Source organism: Corvus hawaiiensis, chromosome 1 (genome assembly GCF_020740725.1).
Source record: "Corvus hawaiiensis isolate bCorHaw1 chromosome 1, bCorHaw1.pri.cur, whole genome shotgun sequence".
NCBI classification, from domain to species: domain Eukaryota; kingdom Metazoa; phylum Chordata; class Aves; order Passeriformes; family Corvidae; genus Corvus; species Corvus hawaiiensis.
The window spans coordinates 95,719,962-95,738,368 of record NC_063213.1 but is presented as its reverse complement, the minus strand read 5'-3'; the positions used below and the strand labels follow the sequence as shown (position 1 = coordinate 95,738,368).

General features: G+C 58.1%; 2 protein-coding genes across 4 annotated transcripts in view; one reads left to right on the top strand and one right to left on the bottom strand.

Moving 5' to 3' along the window:
• Positions 1–130: 130 nt before the first annotated feature.
• NKIRAS2 (NFKB inhibitor interacting Ras like 2) lies at positions 131–2,327 on the top strand. Its single transcript, XM_048316944.1, has 3 exons — positions 131–289; positions 532–773; positions 1,161–2,327. The coding sequence occupies exons 1-3, from the start codon at positions 196–198 to the stop codon at positions 1,398–1,400; spliced, it is 576 nt and encodes a 191-aa protein (XP_048172901.1). The 5' UTR covers positions 131–195; the 3' UTR covers positions 1,401–2,327.
• The window catches only part of ZNF385C (zinc finger protein 385C), a 58,673-nt gene continuing 42,526 nt past the window's right edge, over positions 2,261–18,407 (bottom strand). For all 3 annotated transcript variants that reach the window (XM_048316917.1, XM_048316927.1, XM_048316932.1), the window contains exons 2-8: positions 14,742–14,884; positions 10,003–10,113; positions 8,393–8,564; positions 7,583–7,912; positions 5,895–6,082; positions 5,617–5,730; positions 2,261–5,320 (exon numbers count right to left, since the gene is read on the bottom strand). In XM_048316917.1, the coding sequence (XP_048172874.1) occupies positions 5,096–5,320; positions 5,617–5,730; positions 5,895–6,082; positions 7,583–7,912; positions 8,393–8,564; positions 10,003–10,113; positions 14,742–14,884 (1,283 nt within the window). In that variant the 3' untranslated portion in view covers positions 2,261–5,095. The remainder of the gene's footprint in view (positions 5,321–5,616; positions 5,731–5,894; positions 6,083–7,582; positions 7,913–8,392; positions 8,565–10,002; positions 10,114–14,741; positions 14,885–18,407) is intronic.

Below are 18,407 nucleotides of genomic sequence, written 5' to 3'. Positions count from 1 at the left end.
GGCCGGTACCGGGAAGGGGGCGGAACTGGAGCGGACAAGGGGCGGGGCTTGTGCAGACCACGCCCCCTTCCGCCGCAGGGCGGGGCCGGGTCCGCGGACGGTCCGCCCGCCCGCAGGGGGGCGCTGTGGTCTCGCCGCGCCACTCCCGCCGCCGCCGCTGGTGAGGCTCGGCCGCCGCTGCCCCGGTGAGGCGGGATGGGCAAGAGCTGCAAGGTGGTGGTGTGCGGGCAGGCCTCGGTCGGGAAAACCTCCATCCTGGAGCAGCTGCTGTACGGGAACCATGTGGTCGGTGAGTGCGGGGCCGGGCGGAGGCCGCTCCGAGGTGGCGGCCCCGGGTGTAGCGGGCAGTTCCGGCCCTGGGCAGTGCTGGCTCTGGGGATCCCCCTGGGCAGGGCTGTCCCTGGTCACCCCCTGAACACACCGGCGGTGGGGAAGGATGGCACAGCGCGCCTGGCGGGACAGCTCCGCGGGCTGTGCCAGAGCCAGGCCCTCGGGCAGGGTCCCCACGTGTCCCCTGCCCACCCCCGTCAGGCTCGGAGATGATCGAGACCCAGGAGGACATTTACGTGGGCTCCATCGAGACGGACCGGGGGGTGCGGGAGCAGGTGCGCTTCTACGACACGCGGGGGCTGCGGGACGGGCTGGAGCTGCCCAAGCACTGCTTCTCCTGCACCGACGGCTACGTGCTGGTCTACAGCACCGACAGCAAGGAGTCCTTCAAGCGTGTCGAGCTGCTCAAGAAGGAGATCGACAAGTCCAAGGACAAGAAGGAGGTGAGTCCCCCGGGAGAACGGGCTGCGGAGTGGGATCTGCTCCCCTGGGGCAGGTTCTCACCTTTCTTTTCTCCAGCCCATCACAAAATGCTGATGGGTCCCTGATCTGTGAGACTCCCAGCAGTAAAAGGCTCTCTCCTGGGATGCCCTCTGAGCATACAGGAGCTCAAAAGCTCCTTCCAGTTTGGGGCTGGTTTGGGACACACAGTCCCCAGCAGGAGGGGAAGGGAGCACTGGGATCATGGGGTTTCAAAAGGCCTCAACGTGGACAGGGAATCAGCGGCAGGGCTGGGCCTACCACTGAGGGTCTTCATGGCAGAGCCAGCCACCAGCCCTGCAGTGCTGTGGTTGGAACCTTCAGGGGCCCTTCTTGCCCTTTTGGAACAGGTCACTATTGTGGTTTTGGGCAACAAGTGTGACCTGCAGGAGCAGCGCCGGGTGGATCATGATGCAGCCCAGCACTGGGCCAAGGGCGAGAAGGTGAAGCTGTGGGAGGTGTCCGTGGCTGATCGGCGCACGCTGATCGAGCCCTTCATCTACCTGGCCAGCAAGATGACGCAGCCACAGAGCAAGTCTGCGTTTCCCCTGAGCCGCAAGAACAAGGGCAGCGGATCCATGGATGGCTGAGGCTTCTTCCCCTTCCCTTCCATTGCCACCTCCTCTTCCTCACCTTCCTGCTTCCCTCGTACACACCTCCTTCTGAGTCCTGTCTGGTGTCATGGAGCCTGTGGGAAGCAGGTGGCAGGAGGAACAATCTTCCCAGGGCTGGGGATGGTCCTGGAGGATGAGCGAGGCAGTAGGACAGGGACCACTCCTCTCCCTGCCCAGCCCCTGCAGCTGTCAGAGGTGCTACAGGAAGATCAGGATTCACTCAGTGACCCCCTCTGCTCTCAGGTGCATGCTGAGGGAGGGGAGCAGAGGCATAGCATACACTGGCTGGAATGTGGGGATCAGCTCCACATCTGGAGGGAACAACTCTCCTCTTTTTCTATTTCCATATAACATGTGGGAAGAGCCTGTTTGCTGGCCCTGCCTCCAGCCAAGCAGCTCTGCTTGCCCTGCCCCAGCTGCCTCTGTGCTGCTGCTCCCTGGCAGGTTGTCCCTTACCCTGGCAGTCTCCACTGCTCCTTTGTGCACAGGAATATCCAGGGAATGCCTAGAGCAGGGCAGGTGCTGTTCCTGGGGGCAGGGTGCCCAAATCCACTATTTCAGCCCCCCTCTTCCTGAGTGCAGACTCAGCCATGAGCTTGGAGGAGATGGGACTGTGCTTCACCTGCACATCTGGATCCTTGGAGGAGCTGGGACTTTACTTACCCTGCACACCCCAGATGCTTTGGGCTATGGCAGCTTTCACTGCCCACCTGTCACAGTGCTGCCTCCTCTCAGAACCACCGTAAGACAAGGCACAGTTGTCCCACTCCTGCCCAGCAACACGCATTCCCTTCAGGTAGTGTGGATGTAGGAAAAGAACTGATGAAAAGCCCCAGTGTGTTTATACTTGTTCCTTTTATTTACTGAGTAACACAATAAAGCGATGAGATTCGATTATCAAAATATTTCCTTTTTTTTTTTTTTTCCCAACAGTTATAGTACATCAAAAAAATATACAATGAACATTACAGGAGGGTACTGGCCAAGTCCCTAGAGTCTGGATATTCCATTTTGGGTTGGTTTTTTTTTTTTTTTTTTTCTGTTTTTTTGAATCAAACTTCACATCACTCCAAGGTTATTTACAGAGGGGCACACGTTACCGAGCGCTATGGACTATCCCTACTCCTAGTACAGCATGTGCTAAGTCAAAGGCAGTAAATGCTTTGGAGAGCAAGAGGGGGTTTGGGGGGATGCCATAACGGGGGTTTCTTACGCAGCTCGTTGCAGTATTATTGTTACTAGAAGGAATGGCTTTCACAGGGTTAAAGTGCCAAGTACAGGAGTGCATCAGGACTCCACTGGTGAGGGGCAACGGAGCAGCCACGGCGCCAGCACAGGCTTTTTGGAACAATGGAGGGGAACAGGCCCACTGGTGCCACGCAGCTCTGCAAGCTGGAGCCTGGCTGCTCCCAGCTCCCCATGCTCCTGAGGGGCTGGGTACAGGAGGCGACCCATTGTCCAGCTGCTGCAGCCGGACTGGGGGTGACTCCAAGGGCCTGGGAAGGGCACAGTGAGACGGGCAGGGGTGGCTGGAGACACGCTGGCCATGGGCTGCTTGGCACTGGGGAGTGGGGACAGCGTCCCTCCTGTCCCCTGGGGTCCCACCAGCACAGGCTCCTGTCCGCTGGGATGTGGGGTTCCTACGCGTCCTCTGGGCTGTGGGACAATCTCTCTAACCCTGGCAAAGCTGTTTCTGCTGGGAGCCTTCCTTCCTTCAGCTGTGCTCCAAGCCGCATCTCCCACCACTGCTGCAAGACCTTTCCATTGTCTCCATGCACAGCTGCTCACGCTTCTCCTGGTGCCCTCTCTCCCATCTCCTTCCCTGGGGAAGGGATGCCCTGAGCAGGTGAATCCATACCCAGGGGCTCACTCACTCTCCTGTCTCTGTGGCAGGAGTGCAGCAGTGGCTCCATGGTTGGTGCTGCCCACAGACCCTGCAGGCGTGTGCTCCCTCCTGCAGCTTTCCTGCCCTTGCCAAGGCTCCAGCCCTGGGAAGCAGATGTGTTTCAGCCATCTGAGTCACCCATTCACCTTCCCGTTCACCTCCCCGTGTCAGGACCCATCCTGAGCATCAGCGGAGCACGCTGGGCAAAATCCTTCTGAAATCCAGGCGCTGCTTATGGCCAAGACGTCAGATATGTGTGCTTGTGCGTGTGGATTCCCAGGTGCGCACACCAGCCTGCCTCTTCCCAAGGGCTGGGAGGGAATGGGAGTCACAGCAGAGATCTGAACCAGCACCCTGGGCCGGGGACGGGACAGAGCTCAGTGTTACGTTGGTTCTTCTGCTCCCACCACTGCTCCGGCTGCATGGATGCATCAGCACCAAAGGGAATCGCAGGCGGCCAGTGCGGCGGGTGAGCTGCCCCCCTGGATTGCATAGATTGGGGTGGGGTGTTCCTCCAGCGAAAGGTCCGTTTGGGATGCAACTCTCTCTATGTACAGCAGCGTGCTGGGCACCCAGAGCGCCGCAGTGACAGTCCCAGACAGGTCATGGTTGGGCTGTCTGAGCACAGTGAAACGCAGAGCTATGGCCTCGGGGTCCCTCCAGAGCCCGGCATTCCACAGGCCATGGGTGCACCTGCCACCTGATTGTCCAGGCTGCTGGGGACACCTTTGTTTTCGGGAATCATCACTAACTCCCTGGAAGCTCCTAACAGGGATGGGATTGGAGGGCCAGGCATGGCAGGTGAGCAGCAGCGTTGCCTTTCACTGGAGAACTGAAAGTGCTTTAGGGACATTCACTCAGCCTCACAGCATCTTCCGGGAGGTAGGGGCAGGGCTGTCCCCGCAGTGGGACAGAGAAAAGGACAGGTGCCAAGCACAGGGTCACCTCCTCGGGGAGCCAGCACCAGACAGCCTGGTGCTCCTGGCCTTGCTGGACATGAGTGGGGCCCAGCTTGGCCGCATGCCCGTCGTGTGCTTCTGGGGCCAGGGCAGGGCCCGTGTGCTTTGGAGGGAGGAGGCGCCGGCCCTGGGGTCAGCTATTGCTCTTGGAGTGAGGATATGGTCGGTGTGGCCGGTGCCCGCCACCGCGGGGGCTCTTTGGCTGGTGGGACGTAGGGTGTTGCGGGGGCAGGGGGCTGGTGGGTGGCACAGAAACCCCCTGCCAGCACAGGTAGGTGCAGGGCTGGCAAGGGCACAGCCAGCCCAGGCTGAGAGAGAAACTGCCAGCTTCCCACTTGTGCTGGGGTTGTTCCTCCCAGTAAGAGCTGGGCTGAGATTCCCCTCGCAGTTCCCTTCCCACTGGGCTGGCAGGGACTAGAGGGATGCTCCTTCTCCCAGGGACCAGCCAGCTCCTCTCCTTCCAGTCTGGTAACTGGGAGGGCGATGAAGAAGCAGCCAGCAGGCCAAGGACAGGCAGGCCCAGGCCATGAGACGGTCCTGATTTGGACATTGTCCTCTTCCTGTGCACTGCCTGGGCTCATCTGCCGAGCACGGGGCCAGCACAGGCTGAGAGAGCGGTGAGGATGCATGGCAGGGCTGGCTGGGCTCTGTTGGGGCACCTCTCTCCAGTGGGAGCCCGCTCCAAGCAAAGGAGAAGCCGGGATTGATGTCTACGACTACATTTTCCCACCAACCAGGAGAGCAGGTACCAGGAGCGCTGCCCCCAGCGCGCAGCCCCCGCAGCCCAGCCCAGCCACGGTGGACAGACCCTCGGCGGGCCAGCGGCTCTAGTAGGGCGCGAAGACGATGGGACCCGGCGTGGGGCGGACATGGGCCGGCGGCGTTCGGAAAAGGGCTGGTCCGAGGATCGGGGCTTGGAAGAGGGTGGTGGCAGCTGCTGGTCGCAAGGCAAGGGGTCCAGGCATGGCGCAGACAGCAGCAGCGGTGAGCGGGCTCGGCAGGAAACGGGTTGCCAGGGTTTTGGTGAGGTGCTTCTGCAAAGCCAGCTTGGACTGCAGGGAGGGAGGAGGAGACACTGTGAGATTGCAGAACAGGTGGAGGCATCACAAGTGCTGCCATTGTGAACGCTGCTGCCAAAGCACTCCCAAGTTATCCCCATGCTGGCCTTCCCAGGAAGAGACTCAAAACCCACCACCACAGCTCACCCTCCCTGAGGGGAGAAGCTGAGCTGTGGTGATGGAAACCAAGGTTTAAGAGAAGCAGCTCCTGTGACTCACTGCAAGGATGGCTGATGGCGAGTGAGGCTTTGTGAGCAAACCGAGCGAGTGCTGCGCAGGGAGACAGGTACCTTGATAATACTCACTGCGAGGGCAGCATTCTTCTGCAGCTTGTTGTAGGGGCTGTACTTGGGCTTGGGTGGCTTCCCTGCCAGCCTGTCTTTGTGCCGCCGGCTGCTCATGTGCTGGGGAGGAAAACAGCAGGATCACTGGGAGCCAGGACAGCCGGGGCACTGTGCGGCTCAGGTCTGTGGGGATGCCCATCACCCTGCAGGGACCATCAGGTACCCACACCCTGAGTCCCTGCACACCCACACCCGGTGCCCAGGCACTCTCAGGGCATCGTCACCTGCTTGAGCTGGGTCTCGGAGTTCACGTAGATCTCACACACTTGGCAGTGGAACGCCTTGTTCTGGATGTTGATGCTGCCCTTGTTCCCGATCCGCTTGGACTTGTGCCCTGCCCGGGAGAGCAGCTTGCCTCGGCCTCGCCGCAGTTGGGTGCCGTGACCTTCCAGCATCGACTTGTGCTTGGCGCCTGGCGAGAGGGAATACTCAGCAAACCCAGCCCAGCCCTGTGCCAGTAGCACAGCAGCAGGAACAGTGCCCTCCAACAGCACTGGGGGAACCTCACCAACCTGTGCCCAGCAGCACTTGCAGGCAGAGGGGACAGGGAGCTGCCTGGGAGCCCAGGCTTTTGCCAGTGCTGCTCAGCCCATTCCCAAACCCTGCCAAGCTGCACGTCGCAGGCAGAGCAGAGATGCTCATCTTCCCAGAGACCCCCCCTCCATGTGCCAGCTTTGGAGAAGCTGCTATTTTGAGCGTGCGCTGGAGCCTGTCGCCTGTCCCCGGGCGCTAGCACAGTCTGCGGAGCCGGGCGTGCATCGCCCACCGTGCTGCAGCATCTGAGCCGTGCCCAAGGTCAGAGGGGAGCCGGCTGTGGAGCCAGGAATAGCTCAGCCGGGTCACAGCAGGTGGGGAAGGAGGAACCCAAGATCCCTACACACCTGGGGACAGGGCGCTCTGTCCTGCCCCTGCCAGCGCCGGGACGGCGAGGGTGCAAGGGGAGCAAGTAATTTAAGCCCCTGCTAATTCATTCTATTTTTTAAGGCGTGAAGCAAGGAGCTGTGTGACGGCCACAGAGCAGCGCCAGCCCACAAACGTTTGTTTGCTTGTTTGTTCTTTTTCCCCAAATCAGCTCCTGAATTCGTAACTGGAGCTGACAAAAGCAAAAGGACACGTCTGCAGCTAAGCCGCAGCAGTGTCCTGAGCCAACCCTGCACACAGCAGCTGCTGCTGCTGCCCCAGCAGGCAGTGGGGTGGGGGGAACTGGTTCCCAGTACTTGCTGAACTGGGGAGAAAAGGACCTTCCATTTAAAGCTGGGGTGCCCAACTTAAGCATCCTCCAGAGAAAGGGGAGAGACAGGAGTTGGAATAGCAGGGCCTTCAGACCTCATTGGGGACCCCATGGCTGCCATCCTCCACCACCACTCTGGGGGTGGGTCTGGCCACCCCCAGGCTTCAGGGGGACCCTCAGCAGCTCCCACACCTGCCCACCCCAAGGGGCTACCCTGCTCAGCCCAGGAGCCATCGTTGGCTATGGAGCTCCACAGCTCATTGGATTCCCAGGGGTCTTCTCCACAGGGCCACAAGCCCAAACCACCGAGCTGCTTTGGGAAGGGTTGTCCTGGGTTTGGAAGAAACCCTGGCTATCAGCTTCAAGCCAAATGGAATATAAAGCAGCCTCAATCACTTGATTAAAAGTAGCTGGAAATGTCCTTAATTGAGACATAAACATTAAGAGTGTTTGACCTTGTGAAAATTCACCCTAGAAGCTGCAGCCCAGGTAAAGCCCCTGGTTTACCTGATTTATCTCTGCAGGTCATTTTAATGAAATTTTTTTAATTACAGCAACACTCATTAATGCTCTCTACTTCCTTGCAAGGCTGTTTGGTTATGGGGCATGGCTGGGCTTTGCTCAGAGCACCAGAGAAGTAGCAGGGGGCCCGTCCCCCTGTCCCCCCCATAATGCCCTTACCAGTGTTGTGAGCCTCCAGCTGGGACAGGGAGTTGACGGTCACTTTGCATGTGGGACAGTACAGGTGCTGTTTGCTCTTCTTCCCCTCTTTCTCGCTCTCAGGGGCTGAGCTGACGCTGCTGCCTGACTCAGCCGCCTGCGCCTCAGCTGCCTGGGCGGACGAGGAGGCCACGCTGGTGGCATCCGAGGTGCCCTCTGACAGCTCGGAGGCCGGCGGGGAGCCCAGCGAGGCAACACTGCCTGGCAGCTCCACGGGTGATTCCTCAGTGCTGGGCACCAGCCCCAGGCTGCTGCCCTCACCCTCTGGCTCCTGTGGGCTACTGGCATCAGCTGGTGGGAGGGGAAGGAAAGGGGGAAAGGGGAAAAGAGAAAGAAGTGGGCAGAAAGGGAAAGTTCTGTGTGCCTGAACAGGTTTTCTGGATTTCAGGAAGCACCCCCGTCTTCCCCAAGACCATCTCAAACAACATCTGCATGCATCCATCCCTGCCAAGGGCGGCTCTTCCCGAGGTCTCTCCCATTACAGCTTTTATCTGCAGTGCATGGAAGCTGGGCTCAGCACAAAACCCCGGCCAAGCTCCAACACTGCCTCAGCTCCCACCAGCCCCATCCCTGCACTCAGCAGAGCCCTGGGGGTGTGTGAGACAGACAGGGCTCTCTTTCTCTCCCACATCCATACAAACACCTCCTAGAGACACCCAATCACAGGGAACACACCCACCGTGCCCCCGCGAGCACCAGAGCTCATTTGTGACCGGTGGCATCTCTGCCCCACCGTCCGCAGCCTCCTCAGCCCCATCCCCCTCCTCGTACCTGTGCTGCCCAGCTCCCCGCTGCCCACGGGGCTGGGGGCCAGGTCAGCTGTGCTCTCCTGGCCGGGGGTCCCCGCTGCAGCCCCCACCACCTTCTGCTTGTTCTTCATGGCCTCGATGGCCTTCAGCCTCCGTGCGTGCTTGTGGCCCTTGTAGTGGGCTTCTGCCTGGTTCTGGGGGGCAGAGACCGGGATGACCACGTCAGTGCTGTGACCAGGCAGACAGATAGGCATGGGGAGGGCAGGTGATGGGGTCAGTCCTGGTATGTGGCCACTCAGGAGTGTTTCTAATGCAGCCACCTTTCCTGGTGACATCCACCCCCAGGGCTGGGACCACTGCAGAGGGGTGTTGGGTGTGGGGTGTAGCACAGAGCTGTGTTCCTCCTCCCCCCAGCCTGCTCTGACACCGACATATTGGGGCCAAGGTATCACTCTCTAAGACACCACCACATTGCTTGGCCAAGATAAGGACTCTGCTCTGATTAAATGCATCAAGTCACTCCTAAAAGCAGCTTTCAGGCAAAATCTATGACTCCAGAAACGTAAAATGAATTGTTGCTGTAAAAATGAAATAAAGAGGTTCATTGGTGGGGAGGACACATCACCCACTGTATCCTAAGGGGTGTCCAACACATGGTTCATGTCCCCAGCTCCTCTCTCTCAGTGATTGCTGGATAATGAAGCGTGACTCTGATGGATTCATGTCTGCACTGAACTGATAAAAATGGCCACAAAAAAAAAATCCCCCGAACACTGGTGTCCTCCCAACAGGGACAATGCTGCATTGTCCCCCAAAACAACCCCGGTTTGGCAATTTATGGAAAGGAACCCCAGTATGAATCAGACACTGTACCCCCGAGTAGGACAGATTAATTTGCACAGCATTCCTGGGGGCCAGCTGAGGATTCCCGGCAGAGGGAAGCATCCTATCCCATCCCTTCCCCTCCCTCTCCCTGTGGCTTTCCAAGGGCTGGGAACAGGGGCCAGGGCTGTGACTGGTACGTGGGAAAGCAAAGGGCCAGTCCGAGCGTGGTGCCTCATTAGCAAAGACAATAAACTCCCCTCGGATAACAGGGCTGGAACAGGGCTGGGTGCAGCCAAAGTAGGTCACAGCCAGTGTGCTGGAACACCCACGGGCTGTGAGGGTCTGGGCCAGCCGGGGGGACCTGGAAGGACATGGGCAGGGATGGGCAGAGTGAGGACGGGGGCTCACAGGGGCACTGGGAGCATGCAGTGGGACTGACTCTCCTGGCACAGCACTTCTAGCCAGGATGCAGCCTGAAACAGGGAAGCAATGCTTCTTCTGAGCTGCTTGGCTGTGGAGCGGAATTATGAAGCCCAGAAGCAGGGAGCTTTGCTGGCAGGGCAGCATCAGCCCCAGGCACTGCAGATCCAGCGTGGCCAGGCTGGGATGGCTCCTCTGCAGGCAGCAGAGCCTGGCCAGGGCGCAGGGCCCGGGGAGGCAAGAGCAGCTCCAGCAGCCCACGGCCCCCGTACTGCCGGACACCGGCAGCTCCGGTGGGGGAGACTGGCCCATTGTCGGGGATGGCCCTGACAGGGGCTGGCCCCGTGCCCCCCACTCGCTCCCAGCCCCATCTGTGGCCCCACTCACCGCCGAGTTGAAGCGCAGGTGGCAGATGTTGCAGGAGATGAACTGCTTCTTCTTGAGCGGGGCTGGCACGCCGAAGGTGTGGCTGATCACCGCCTTCTGCACCGGGTCCATCTGGAACGGGAGGGAGGGAGGGAGGGCAGAGGGCGGCTGGGTGCTGTGTCCTGATGGCTGCCCCAGCGTGGCACCGTGACCTGGTGACCCCCACGCCTGTCATGCTCCCAAGGAGCCACTGCTAATGCCACAGAGCTCACAGGAGCTCTGTGGCTGGAAGGAGTGAGGGGCTGCATCTGCTGAGGAGCCCTGCGGCCATGGAGGCTCCCCGGCACAGGGCAGCATGCCGTGTCAACACTGGCTCCTGTCCTGATTAAACCATTCCTGAATCCACCAAGTCCACAAGGTCCGAATGTCGGCTGTGGTCTGGCAGAAGGGACAAGACTCAATCTGCTCCAGTGTGTGCTCAAGTCCCCTCTCCCCCCACACAGACACTTGTGTCACAGGTGGAAAATTACCAGTTTCTGTTTGAACCTTAGTGGCTACCCTTGACCTCAGCAGGAGCAGAAACCACCAAAACGGGGGACAGAGGTGACCAAAACAAGCATCATTTATTCTCCATATGCTCTTCACCAGAGAGCTGGAATGTCCCCAGGCAATGCCAAAGGCGTGAGCAGGGCCATGTGTGCCAGCCCATGGGACACCGACAGCCCACATGGGTGCCAAGGCAGGAGGGACACCAGTGCTTGCTGCCACAGACACAGCTCACCCAGGACACAGTGCCCATGAAAGCCCCTCTGAGTTGCCCCACTGCTGTCCAGATGTGCATTTCACCTGCTCAAACTCAACAATGACAACTCACTCACCAGGCTGGGCACACACAGACCCACTTCGATGACCTGCCAGGAGCCATATCTGTCCTCCAGCCCACCAGGGCTGTGGTGGAGCCAAGCATGTGGCCGGTGCCAGGCCCTGGCCCTTCTGTCTCGCCCCAGGCCTCGGCCTCATTCCACAGCCCAAGCACCAAACTACTTCCAAAAGCCATAATTGTTTTTAACAAAATGCATTTATTAAGGAAGAAAACATAAGAATAACCTCTTTGTCTGAGCGTGGCTCCAATCTATAATGCAAGTATTGTTCCCTACCCTGTGGCACAGGGAGATTATCTTATCTGAGTCCTGCTGTCAGGAGAGCCCAGGGTTTTCAGTGATCGTATTTCTCTGCAAAGCTATTTCGCTGCCGAGACAGGTGCATCAGTCTTCGAGGCACATGCCTGGACAACAGCGCCATTATCAAGACCCCAAATTCCTTTCCAGGAGTGAGCAGAATGGTAAAAGCAGGTGATTAATGAAGTGCCTGTTTGCTATGAAATTTTACTCACTTATCTGGCATATAAATGAAGAGGCATTTGGGGTTCAGCAGAGACCTGGAGGAAGCTACAGATGGCCAAGATGCTGCTCCACACCTGATGACAAACATTGCAATGTGCTGCTGGCAGCACCCCTATGCTGCTGGGATGCTGGGCCAGCACTTGTTTTCCAGAGAAACACCCACCTTTTCACTGAGAAAAGAAAAATGGCTCCAATCTTCCCAGCAGCGTCAGCTACCAGGTTCCAGCCGGTCACTCCCACCAAGCACCACCAAAGCTTCCACCAAACAACACTGGCACCCACCAAGTGCTGCCAGCTCCCATGGGCTCATCCACACCCTGAGCACCGTAGCATGAGCAGGGTGGGAGTTGGACGAGGAGGCAGAGGAAAGGGAGATGCTGGCACAAGGACACAAATGAGGCCAGGGACTATCTTGGCCCCATCCTGAACCTGCCAGTGAAGCCAGTGGTGCCAGAGCCACGTCTGAGCCTCATCTACATGATGGTGGTGCTGAACAGCCCCAGCACAGGGTCTCCTCCTCCTCCAGGGGTTATGGCAGGGTAATGGCACCAGCTTGGGTCTTTCCAGCCCCTGTGCTTTTGCCAAGTCCACCCTGCTCGACCCTGTGGCACAGCAAGGAGTTGTGTTCACCAGAGCACCTGCAACTGCTCTGGGCAGGCACAGGGCTCACGGGCTCCCAGGGGCTGGGCTGGTCAGCACACTCAGAACCTGGCTCCTCACGCCAGCCCCAGGCATCCCAGCAAAGGCACATGCAACTGGTGGCCATGGCTGCTCCTGCTGTCCCAAAGTGAACACCAGCACTGTCTCGAGCCTTCAGCTGCCCATCCCCATGGGAGTACACATGATCCCAGGTGCTTTGCCAGAAGCCCAGCCCAGCTCCACCCCACACTGAGCACATCTGAAGCCTGGTGCCACCTGAGAGCCCTTGTGCTTCTCCCCGAATGAGAACACAAACATCCCTCTATCTCCTCCCCACCACACACCCTCACAGCTTTCTTGGATATGGAAAAGTCCCCCCAGCTCCCACAGGGCTGGCTGTGCTGCAGCCGTACATACCAGCACCTGCAGCCAGGGATTGAGGCTCTTCCTGGCCTCTTCCAGAAGAGTGGAGCCAGCGACAGAGGTGGCTTTGGGCACCGTGGTCTTGGGGAATAAAGATCCCAGCTTTATAGTCAATTTGTATTGACTCACATTACTTTATTTATCCCTGGATGTTCCTGCCGATATAAATAGCGATCCCTGTGCCGAGCTCCCTGCGGCCGCTGAGGTCAGGAGCAGGAATTCACAGGGATGCAGCATCCATTCACATCGCGTCTGCTGACAGGGTTTTATGAGGTGCTGCTGGGTCCTGGGGATTTGCAACAGCCCAAGCTAAGAGAAAGACCTCTGGAGCAAGGAACGTGCCTCCGGTGCTGTTAGGGGCTTTTTTCCCTGGTTGTTGCTCTAAGTGACAGGAGGCAGCTTGGAAGGGCTTTGTTTGCTCCGGAGTAAAACATCTGCTGGGTTCATGGGAACCCTGTGACCTGCTCTGAGTGCAGAGTGTTCTGCTGGGTGCTGCAAACAGCTCCCGCTCCGCAGGGCATTGCTGGGCCCTCACAGCATCACCAGCGACACAGGGCATGAAAGGGGAACCCTCAGATCCTGTCGTAGAGCACCTCCAATGTGGCAGCGACCTCAGCAATGGGCAGACCCTGACTGCTGCCCCTTATCCTCTCCCCCCACTGAGGCTCAAGCGGAGTCTGACCTGGCATCACAGTCACTTGGGCAGAGATGAGGAGCCACCAGCCTGGCTCAGGATGCAGGGATGTTCCAGTCCTACATCCTGAGGGATGCTTTGGCTCCTCCAGAGCTGCCAGACCAGCTCAGGCTGCAGGGATTCTCCAGCCCTTCATCCTGTGGGATGGAAGCTCTGCTCTGGCTCTCCCAGAGCTGCCAGCCCAGCACACCCTGAACCTCACCCAGCCTCCTTCGGCCACATCTCCAGCACCGACACACCCCGAAGGGACAGCTCTTGTCCCCGGACCATCAGCCAACACCACACACCGGGTTCAGAGTGGTTGACTCCAGGTCCCCAGATGGCTGGGTCAGCCTCCCCTGGCATCTCTGTCCATATCTGACCCATTCTCTGTGGCAGAAGCCCACACAGAGCACAGCAGCCGTGCAACACTGTGTGGCTCCAGCAAGTACCAGATTCATTTTCCAAATTATCAGTTCTTTCAAAGCAACAAACATGGGTGAACACGCGCCGAGGCAGCGGCAGGTGGGAGCCAAGAGGAGCAAACAACAGGCGCTGGGTCAAGTTCACTCCTGACTCCAGCGACTAAAAAAAGAGCCCAGACAAAGAGCAGGAACTATAATGGCATCAAAACCTCTCCTGTCCTGTGTTCCAGCTCATTAGCCTGGGGAGAGGCTGGGCTGGGGCTTCAAAAGAGCTTAAAGGACTCAGACGCCTGAATCCCATTCAACAGCAACAGGAATCCTACACTTAATTTCTGAACTGTCTTTGAGGATCTCGGCGATAATTTGCACCTTCCGAGCACATTTAAGCTCAAAGATACTCAAAAAAGGCCGGCGAGCAGGGAGGGGGCTCGGGAAAGTCCCGTTTCCAGGCTCCTGAGAGAGAGCAATGGGCATTTACTGAACCCCAAAACACCAGCCTGCAGTGTCTCTGAGGCAAAGAGGGGGAGTAGCCCACTGCCCTTCCCGGAGCAGAACCTGCTCCACAACAATCCTAGGCAGCACCCAGGGGTCACAGAGGGGCTGGGACCAGCCTGGGGGAGAGGTGCAGCATGGGGAAAACACCATTTCACACCCCACACAGTGGTGTGTCCTTGGCCACATCCAGGTCAGTTTAACTGTCTTATGGAACCTCTCTAAAGATATATGTCATTGCCCACCCCAGGCACCTGGGCCAGTGCTTCAATGTTGGGGACCTGGAACCCAAGCAGGGGCTGGGAGCAGTTCTCAGCATTCTGACTTCCCCAACATCCACAGCACCAGCCACATTCCTCGCATCTGTAATACATTCTCTCTCTTTCTTTGCTTTTTCTTATTTAATTTTCAACTAATGAACTGCTCTCCAGAGCTACTTTATTACTATTGATTCCAGGGGCAAAATCCAATTGATCTCGGTTAAAATGAACCATGTTTTTAATTCTGGTACTGACAGGCTGGGCAGGAACCTCTCCGAGCTAAGGGCAAAGTGGACATGTTGAACGGGTGTCCAGCAGCCAAAGACCCCAGGAATTAAACCAGAAACTACCTGGTGGGGTTCTAGGAGTGGTGCCATGTAGAGGAGGGACTGCTGCAAGAAAGGAGGGGTCCAGCAGCCGATGCCCACGCACCCTGGGGACTCACCGTGTTGAAGTTGGGGAAGAGGTTGAGCGGCGATGTCCCGTTGAGCCTGAAGGTCAGAAAGTGCTTGATGTCCAAGGGGGGGTGAAGAGGCCGGCCAGGGATGGGCAACGATGCTAAAAGGGGGCTGCTGTGTCCAGAGGGACCTGGGCAGGCAGAGGGAAAGAGCAGCGTCAGCATTGGTGATCCCTGCTCGCAGCAGGAGGACAGGGCACACAAGACATGGCACATGGGGACATCTGCCATGGACTACAGACCCCTCCCAGTGAAAGGTCCCAGCCCAGGGTGGCCCTGGGCTCCCCTTTGCCTTTCAGGCTCAAAACCAGCACCCCAGTTTGAAGCAGGACCCAGCCACCTCTGCATCAGAGCATGGACACGCACAGGAGTCTGAACCCCCAAAAGGTGTCAAAACCTCCCCCAGGGAAGCAGCCCCTTCCCTGGGCTCTCCCATGGAGCCACACATCCCTGGGCTCCCCCACACCGGCACCACCAGGGCTCCTCATCAAGGCTGGTGAGGTTTGGCTGCCAGCAGCAGCCAAAGGACTGGGGGCAGAGACCGAGCTGCCCCCACTCCTGCGGTACAGCTGCCACTCCCCATCCCCTGCAAATGAACCACACACTCCAGCATGAGACTTAAAAATAGCCTAGAGTTATTAATAATGTTCTGTTTAAACAGAAAACACCCGTGGGACAGAGGGAAGGAGGGAGGGAGGGAAGGCCAGTACAAGGGATCTGTCTCCAGACTGCTCCCCATCCCAACTTGGACTCATCACAGATGCTGAGCACAGGAAAGCATCCTCCAAGTGGCAGAGGGAGTCCCTGCCCAGCTCTGGGAGCAAGGAGGGGGAAAATCTAAGATAAAAAAGTTAATTAATCAAACACAATGAATAAGAAACAGTTCCAGACTGCTGTGAACCAGAAGAGCCCATTCACATCCCAAACAGCTTTGTACCCCCTCCAACCCACCCACAGCCCCATCCCTTTTCCTGCAGCAAGGACAAGGTCAGTGTTCCTCGCTCCTTTGGATTTTTTTGAGGTTTGGGTTCTTTTTCACCTCAAAGGCATCACGGATCCCTTGACCCAGCACAGCACAACCCCATCCCACTGCCCCCCTGGATGCGAGAACACCCCTTGTGGGAGGCTGACAGCGGCCAGCACCCACTCCCACAGCAGGAACACTGCTGTCACCACCAGCCCCTCTTGCGACAGCACTGAGCCTGAGCCCCCCTCCAGTCCCCCGCACTCAGCTATGCAGAATAAGGACCCCAGGCTGACGCTGCTCCTCATTCCGCTCCGCACCTGCCCCGCACCAATCCTGGCTGGTGCAGGAGCTGAGACATGCATCTGAAATTCAAAGTTTGAGAGGTTCCCTGGATTTGAGCAGCGAGTGCTCGTCGCCAGCCCCATGGGCACCAATGACCTCTTTCTGGGTGAGCGCACGCGGCGGCTCTGCCACGGCGCCGGAGCCATCCCCAAGCCAGGCCTGACTCCGGGGAGGAATTACAGTTTGCTTCATCAGGCGTGCACTGATCGAGTTAATTCCAGAGTCGCCCAGAAGGGAAATCTGTGAAACCGCTTAAAAATAAATAAATAACATTACAGCAGCAGCGAGCAGGACTGGGTGAGCGGTGCATAATTAACCTTCTGAGGCGTGAAACAGTATTTCTACATCAAATCATCTGAGACGGCCGGGCCGGCGCCAGAGGAGCTGCCCTGGGACCCCCGGCACACGCAGCCGCGGCCCCGCGCGAGAGCAGCAAAGGCATTTGGGGCTGGATCACGAGGGGTGCCACTCGTCACAGTCAGTGCGATTTGCACTGACTGCACTGGCCTTAAAAACATTAAATATACATATATATAAATATGTATGTATGGGAGGAACAAGAGGTGGGCAATCACTTCAGCCCCAAAATCAGTAACTACAAGAAGGGATGCTGCAGCTCAGCTAACGCTGCAGGCCGAAGGGTTCACTCCCCTGGGGAGCAGCTCCTGCACTGGGCAGGCACGGGACGGGTGCTGAGGGGACACAGACTCCCGGGATCGGCCACCACCAATGGTACAGACAAGATATGCCAACCTCTTTGGCACATCCTTGAGCTCAAATTTGTGGATTAAACCCATTTCTGGACTGGGATAAACCAGGCAGTCGGAGAGAGCCCAGAAACCCCAGTGGGGGCAGATGGGCAGGTCTTTTCCCACCTGGCTTTGCCCCCAAAGCAGACAAGACCCCGAGGAGCAGGAAGAGGGCTGAGGCCACTCCAGTGAAGCTCCCCAGCATGTCACATCACCCTGCTGGGGCACCTGCATGATGCTCTTGGGGCACCTTCCCAAGGTTATGGGGCCATGGCATTGTGGGTACTGCCTTACCTTTGCTGCAGGGCAGATTCCGGCAGCAGCTGAGGGCAGTATTTTTAGGTATTAATTAGACACTCAATTAAGGGGATTTGCTTTTGGGAGAGTGGCAGGGCCCCAGGTCTGTATAGAATGACACGACCTTACCCAAGGTGACGGGCATGGCCAGCAGCAGGTGAGGCTGTGCTGGTGCAGCTTTTTGGCACAGCCCCGACTCTGGGCCCCCCTCCCGTTTTGGCAGAGGAGCCCCCACCTTCACAGCAAACACTGCTGCTCTGGCACTGCGGGTCCTCCTGGGATAGGACATGCTCCGGGCTCTGCAGAGCATTCCAAGGGGCTGGTGCAAGGAGGGCAGCACAGGAATCATGTGTTCCTGGCACAAGCACCTGCTGCAGTCTGGGGGGGTTGTTTCTGTGCCCCCCCCCCAGTTCCACAGATACGGTCCAGGCCTGATGAAGAGATGCCAAAGCCACGATGTCCCTGCTGTGGTGCTGCGTGTCCTCTGCTTGGGGCTCACCCAGAGTCGTTGCAGCCTGCACATCCTCTCCCTGGGGCTCAGCCCACCCAGTTCCTGTCCTGCAGACAAGTGACTCTTGTGGAGATCCCTTGGAATTTAAAGAAATTTTCAGCCCCACATTTAACCAAGCTCACCTGAACTGGCCACCATCCCCAGCCTGTCCCCCACCCCTTCACTCTACACAGCCACTGAACACACACCTGCAGCAGGTTTTTCTCCTGGTCCCTGTGAGGCAGAGCAGAGCAACTGTTGTGCTCTGACACCCGCCTCTGTGAACCTCCCAGAGCTGCCTCTGAAGGCAGTGGGGCCAACGCTGCAGGTTCTTGTGCCAACATGAGTCTGCCAAGGAGCCATCTCCGCAGACGCCGCTGCCTCAGAGAGCATCTGGCGTGGAGTCTGCCCAGGCCAGATGGAGACGGAGCTGTTTATTCACACGGAGGCTCCTCCTGCTTGGGAGATGTTCTCAGCAAATTTTGATGGTGTCTCTCAATCCTTACACACGGCTTTAAATCTTTTGTCTCTGGACAAGCATGCTTCCAGGAGGCTCCCCAATGCCAAAGGCTGATGGCCAGAGAAGAGGGGCAAGATCTGTCACAATGCTGGACCATGACAGCAGCACAGTGTAGCCCCAGCACCTCTGGGATCTGGACCAGTAACAAAGAGACTGCACTGCACTGGACTCCCAGAGCAACCAGACTTGGACCGTGGGGCAGCAGATGTGCTACATCCCCCCATTTCCAGCTTTTGGCAGCTCCAGTAGAGGAGCCGGCACCCAGGATTCAACTGAGGTGATGCTTCAT

Bases quoted from the DNA above. Each gene is read 5' to 3' on its own strand.
- NKIRAS2 (XM_048316944.1), top strand. From the start codon at position 196: ATGGGCAAGAGCTGCAAGGTGGTGGTGTGCGGGCAGGCCTCGGTCGGG. The intron at 290-531 runs GTGAGTGCGGGG...CACCCCCGTCAG, and splicing joins GTACGGGAACCATGTGGTCG to GCTCGGAGATGATCGAGACC. The intron at 774-1,160 runs GTGAGTCCCCCG...CTTTTGGAACAG, and splicing joins AGTCCAAGGACAAGAAGGAG to GTCACTATTGTGGTTTTGGG.